Below are 6,527 nucleotides of genomic sequence, written 5' to 3'. Positions count from 1 at the left end.
CTTGCTGGTAGGTGATCTGAGGAGTCGCACAAGCGGGCCTGTCCCTGGAGGAAATGGAGCTCATGATGTAACTACAAGGTGGGCGAGCCAGGTGCCAAGTGTGTGGTAAAAACCTTCGTAAAGGGTGGTGGCGCGTGAGGGTGGGTATGCGCTCTGTGCTATCATGCCTGAAACTGGTCCTTCGGGCCTTGTGCCACCGTCTTCCACTCAGAATTGCCATTAATGGTCGTGAATCCTTTCCATGCACATCCTTTCCGTGCGTGCTTAAAGGACATTGTTTGATGTGCTGGATCCCGTCGCATGAATCGTTATGATCTCCAATTTGCAGGAGCTGTTGCCGCCGGGAGTTCCACCGCCCCCTATGTTTAATCAGCCCGTTGATGGTTTTAGATTGACACTCCTTACCTGTCTTCTCGTGGTTTCGAGATTGTTGCCAAGTGCCATCCTCGGTTAAGGTTGGGTGGCCTGGGTAAGATCTTTCGCTGCCAGTTGTATGCATGCTTCCCTTATGGTTGGGTCGTCAAACTCCCTCCAGCATCTGTCAATGGCTATGTTGGGGTTGTCTGCTCCACAGTTTGCCAGATGGTCAGCAAGACCATTCGCTCTTCTTCTGGTTGTTTGAAAGATAAGACCCTTCATCCCCATAACTAGCTCAGCTATGTTTTCCGTTGCTTTGGCCAGCCTCCAATGTTTGGTCGCTTTGCTTATGGCCGTGCCTGTCTGTAGGCGTTTAGCCGCCATGATAGCCAGAAGAGAGTCTCCTTCGACTATTAGATTCCCTTTTCTGAGATTTTTTAGGATTTTTAAACTCTGCTCAAGAGCAGCAAACTCGGCCTCATTATTAGTTGCTTCACCTAAAGCTCTGCAGAACATATGAGTGATTTCCCCTGTTTGATTTCGCACCGCTCCACCAATACCTGCTATACCAGGGTTTCCCCTGGAGGCACCATCAAAGTTCATTTTCAGGCTGCCCAGAGGAGGACGTTGCCACATCGAAGAAATTGAAGCGGGTTGGTTAGAACCTCCCCCTGTGGGTTGATGGCACACAATTTCCAATTGAAACGCCTTTAAGATTCTTAAATCCTGACTAGTTGGTTTTTCCTCAGCTGCATCTTTGCATTTGGCTTGTATGAGCTGTTTGATATTAGTTACGATGGATTCCTTTGCAAATTCTGGGCTTCTAGTTTCTTCTCTGAAGATTCTGCGGTTGCGTTCTTTCCAGATGGTCCAAACTATAAATCCGGGGGCAGATTTCCAGATGCTTTCCACTCTGTTCACTTTGGAGAACTGGTTTCTCCAGTTGGAGATAGTTTCCTGTATTGAATCCCTGTTACGGTCAGAGGCTCCGAGAATGTTTTCCATCCATTCCCAGAGCGTCGAAGCCCATTCACAGGAGTTAAGGAGGTGGTTCATTGTTTCCTCCTCCTTAGTGCACATAGGGCACCTGGATGGTCCACTGAAGCCTTTCTTCATAAGGTTTTCCCAGGTGAGAGTCCTCTTCTGCATTAATAGCCATAGAAAAGTTCTTATTTTCGGCCAAAGAAAACTGTCCCACACCTTAGTTGCCCAGGGTAGAATGTTTGGTGATCCCTCCTCATCTATGATGTTCCGGGCCTCTTTCAGAGAAAAGTTCCCGTTCCCTTTGGGCCCCCATCTGAGCTTGTCGTTCTCGGTTGCAGTTCTAATTTTCCTCTTTGAAATTTGTTGATTTAAATCTTGTAGAGTTTCCTGAGGGAGATCATTGTTGTTTAAATCAAAAGCTGTCCACTGCCTCCAATCCTGGTCAGCATTGTTGGTCGACCAGTACTGACTTACAGTGAATTTGCCTGCCTCTTGCTGTCTTTGTTTCAAGGGAAGGAGAAGAGGGGAATCCAACTTGGGAAGCTGTTGCCAGGCATCTTCCCAGAAGAGAGCATTGTTGCCGTTCCTTATCTCCCAGAAGCTATGATCCTGGACTATGCTTCTATTGGCCTGAGCGTGGTTCCAGATTGGTGAGCCATTGCAGGTGATCTGCATCCTGATTATGTCTAGATTGTTGCTGTTTGGCATGTACTTTTCTTTCCAGTGAGTGGCCCAGGGAAGACTCGTATCTGAGATCCATTTCCACCAAATCTTGGCTCCACAGATGTTATTTACTGTTGCTGGATCAACTAGATTTAGCCCTCCCTTGTTCTTTGGTTTGCATAACTTTTCCCAGGCCACCAGAGCCCATTTTTTCTTCTCGCTGCTTCCGCTCCACAGAAAGGAATGCTGAATGGCGCGAATTTGGTTCAAGACCCCTTTTGGTGCCGGGAGGATGGAGAGCATATAGTGGGGAATTGCCTGCAAAACCGCCTTTGTGAGAATTAGTCTGCCTGCAAAGTTTAAAGCGCGGTGAGTCCAGTGTTTACTTTTCCTTTCCAAACTAGCTAAGATTTTCTCCCAGTGCCCTTTCTGCCAAGGTTTCAGCGTAAGGGGGGCACCAAGGTATCTGGAGGGAAGGGATCCAATTTTGAACCCAAGGAGACGAGAGAGGTGAGACTGAATGGAAGGGTGAGTATTGAAGAAGAATAGAGTAGATTTGGAGAAGTTGATCTCCATTCCTGAGGCATGGCTGAAGAGATTGAGAATATTTCTGAAGGCTAAGGCTTCTTTGACAGTAGGGGTGCCGTGTAGCATGGTATCGTCCACGAATTGTTGATGGGTTGTGGCTTGACATTCTCTGATGGGTTGAAGGCCTCTGACGATGCCTTCTTCTTTGTTCCTTGTTATTAATCTGCCAAGTCCCTCCATGAGGATGATAAACAAAAAGGGGGAGAGGGGATCGCCTTGCCTAATGCCTCTGGTTGGTTGGAAGGGAGCTGAGGGAACCCCGTTCACAAGGATGGAGTGTTTAGGTGACTTGATGAGGGCTAGAATCCACTTGATCCACTGAATGCTGAATCCAAATGCTGCAAGCACAGCTTCCAGATAGGACCAGCTAACCTTATCATAAGCCTTGGAGAGATCAAGCTGCATGAGCATACCTGCTTCTTTTTTGGAATGAAGAGAGTGAATCATCTCCTGCGCAAGCAAGATATTATCCATTATTTGCCTTCCCTCCACATAGCCAGATTGTTCTGGAGATATGATGCCCGGAAGGATCGCTTTCAACCTGTTTGCAATGACCTTTGAAATTATTTTATAGATGACATTACAAAGTGCTATAGGCCGGAATTTTTCCGGAGTATTGGCCACTTCCATTTTAGGAACAAGAGCTATGAAGGTGGAATTTAAGGATTTAAGAATGGTCTTGGAGCGTCTGGAGTCTTCCACTATTTCCCATATATCTTGCTTGACAATGTTCCAGCAAGCTTTGTAGAAGTTGATGGTGAAGCCGTCCGGGCCCGGAGCTTTATCATTGGGCATGCTTTTGACAGCCTCCTCAACTTCTTCCATTGTAATTGTTTTTCGGAGGGACCAGTTCTGTTCTTTAGTAATCATTCTGGGAATTACTTCTGTGATCTTTGAAATAGCTTCCTCCCTATCAATGTTTGGTTCCTGCGCTATGAGGCTGAAGTGACTTCTGAGGGAGGCTGAGATTTCATTGTGATTTCTTATGAGGTTCCCCTCCTCATCTTTTAACTCCAGGATTTTATTAGCACTTCTGTAATCCATGGCTGATCTGTGGAAGAACTTTGTATTTTGCTCCCCTTCTTTCAGCCAAAGAATTCTGGATTTCTGTTTCCATAGAGTTTCTTCCTGTTTGCACCTGGTGTGCCATTGCTGTGTGAGTTCCTCTTCTAGTTTACTTGTCTCCTCCTCTCTGCGGCCTTCCATGCCTTCCTTTTGTATTAGTTCCAGTTTCTCTTCGATAATAGCTTTCTCCTGGAAGATATTTCCGAAGACTTGTTTGTTCCATTCCTTCAGTTTAAGTTTGATGTTTTTTAATTTCTGTTGCAGAGTGAACATTTTGGATCCTTCCTCCCTTGTAGGCTCTTTCCACCATTTCTCTACCAATTCTAGGAAAGAGGGATGTTCTATCCAGAATTTTTCAAACCGGAAGGGTTTATTTTTGGGAGTCTCCTGAATCTCAACTGCCAGTGAGACCGGCCAGTGGTCTGATCCTCCACTCGGGAGGATATTTGATTCTACATCTATTCCTTCCAGTATCAGATTCTATGAAACTAAGAAACGGTCCAATCTAGAAGCAATGAGCCTATCTCCCCCCCGTCTATTGTTCCAGGTATATTTTCCGCTTTTGGGATAAACATCCACCAGTTTTGCATTCTCTATGAAGCTTATGAAGGCCTCTCCATCCCTGTGTAATTTTCTTAGGCCTCCTTTCTTTTCCAGGAGGGAGGTTATCATATTGAAGTCTCCTCCTAGGATGAGATTGGCATTCTGTTGTCTTTCTATAAGTTTGGTGAGCGAATCTAGAAAACAAAATTTATCTTCTATCTTTTGGGGACTGTAGACATTAATACAGATGAAAGAAGAAGAGTTACCTGTTGGCTGCATCTCCAAAGCCAGGTAGTGCTTGCTGGCTTCAGCTGTTAAGAGGTGAAACCTTCGAGTATCCCAAAAGGTGGCTAGGCCTCCCTCACGTCCCTTACTATCAATCTCCATAACTTCAAGGTTCCTGCTTATCTTCCTTCGTAGCATGCCTAGGAGTTCACTGTTGCATTTGGTTTCCTGGAGAAACAGCATATCCGGATTATACTTCCCCATTATTCGTTTTAGGACCCTCTGTTTGGCCTGACCACTTATTCCTCTGGCGTTCCAAGAGACGACCTTCATAGTTAACAAGTTGGTTGGAAGGACGAGTACTCATCTAGCTGCCTAATCAAGCCAGCATTGATTAACATGTCGCCAAGTTCCTGTAGCTGCTCTGTGTTTGTTTTTCGTCCCCGCCTGCGCTTGTGTCTTGGGCCGGAAATTCCTATTCCTATGTTTATTACCCCCCTCATATATTGCAAATATTCCCCACTATGCATTAAATTATTTTCCCGACCCTCCCGAACAACCCGTCACCTCACACTAACTCTCTGCCACCTCTCACCTCATCTTCGTCCATCTCCCAAGATCCAACAACCCACATAGCATATTGGGCCCCCCTCACCATCCGAACTTTATCGTTAGGGGTAGGGGTCTGAAATGGGTGGTATTTGAAATTGTGTCACCCTTGCATGTCAACACCATAGATTTTCATGCCCCCTTGGGAAAAACTGATAAACGCTTCCCCCCCTCCAAAAAATTGTTTTTTTGCCTCTCGATACCACTCTCCTACCCGTTGCACTCCTGCCACTCACCTTTCACCACGTCATTTGCCTGTTAACTCCACCAATTACATCCTCTCCCTCCAAAATTAAGTCGTTAAGCATAAAATGGATTAACTGTTAATCCAACGGACCCGTGCCACCTTAAATGGAAAAACCACACTATTATATAAACCTTCCTTTCACTCATTAACAAGTTATTGAATTCATGCATTGTTACTGTTATTGCTTTGTTACAGGTTTGTTGGGCTAAGCTCCGACGTTTTCACCTGCCAACAACAATGTCTGCTTACTTATTTTCAATCTATTGCCTCTGTTCTTGCCCCCAAAACCTGACTTCTCTCTGTGTATTAAAACCTCAAATCCAATTTTCACTCTTGTCCTTAGCTTTATCCAAAGATTCCTCTAAAGGACAAAGGACCAGAAGACCCTGTCAATCCTTTGATTTATCCTCCCATTAATTTTCACCACATCCCTTTGGTTGACAGACACCATAAAATTCATGAAACTCTATGTGAATTTGACCTCTTTGAGATGTATTGTTGGCTCAAAGACAAATATGATGACATTCAGTTGTGGGAGTCCAATTTACTCCACTATATTTTTCTTCGTACCCATAGCACCCCAAAATTTGTTAGGGAGTGTCATGCATGTTATTTTCCAAACCAAAGGGCCATCATTACCCCTACTGGAGAAATTATGTTTATTATCACTCCTCAAGCCATAGACCAGATGATGTGAGCCCCCACAGTAGAGAATTCCACCTCCTCTTCCCATGAAGCACTTTTTGAGTTGTACTAGAAATTAGGCTTTGCTAAAAGGGCCAAAACCCTGAAACTTTTCTTGACAGAAGATGCCTCATTGCCAAAGAAAAATCCTCCCTATCCCTTCACCATTTTCCCTGAGAGAGCCAAGAATATTATCACAGTTATCTCTTACCTCCTTGTCTACTACTCAAATCAGTGTGTATGAGGTCATCATAGGATTTCTGTCCTTTTTCTTTGTTGATTCTAAGCCCTCCATCATGTTTAACTTTAGTCAATTTCTTGCAGATTCAATTCATGAGTATCTTATCAAATTCCCAATTGAAGAAGTATTCAATTATGCTTTTGTATTAGTTTACATGTTCTTATACTTTCAGGGAGACAACATCAACCTTTCTTTACAAAAGCTGGATGAAGAAGGGAACCAACAGTCAGTCATCTTTTCGACTACTCTGGTGATGGAGGAACAAAAGGAGTTCACATGCAAATAGTTCATAGAGATGTTTGTGCATCCAACAATTAGTCT

General features: G+C 44.5%; 1 protein-coding gene across 1 annotated transcript; it reads right to left on the bottom strand.

Moving 5' to 3' along the window:
- Positions 1–450: 450 nt before the first annotated feature.
- LOC149257364 (uncharacterized) lies at positions 451–4,758 on the bottom strand. The gene is made up of 2 exons (XM_089370221.1): positions 4,467–4,758; positions 451–4,121 (listed from the first exon to the last, which is right to left on the bottom strand). The coding sequence occupies exons 1-2, from the start codon at positions 4,756–4,758 to the stop codon at positions 451–453; spliced, it is 3,963 nt and encodes a 1,320-aa protein (XP_089226347.1).
- Between the last annotated feature and the right edge of the window lie 1,769 nt (positions 4,759–6,527).

The sequence above is a fragment of the Pinus tabuliformis genome, chromosome 6 (assembly GCF_031772625.1).
Source record: "Pinus tabuliformis cultivar Carrire ecotype Pingquan chromosome 6, CPIR1, whole genome shotgun sequence".
NCBI lineage: Eukaryota > Viridiplantae > Streptophyta > Pinopsida > Pinales > Pinaceae > Pinus > Pinus tabuliformis.
Note: the sequence above shows the minus strand (reverse complement) of the source record. Positions and strands in the feature narration are given on the sequence as shown.

Excerpts from the sequence above, each read along its gene's own strand:
- LOC149257364 (XM_089370221.1), bottom strand. The coding sequence starts at position 4,758 with ATGAAGGTCGTCTCTTGGAACGCCAGAGGAATAAGTGGTCAGGCCAAA. Across the intron at positions 4,122-4,466 it reads TTTGGAGATGCAGCCAACAG|GAATAGATGTAGAATCAAAT; the intron begins GTAACTCTTCTT and ends TGATACTGGAAG.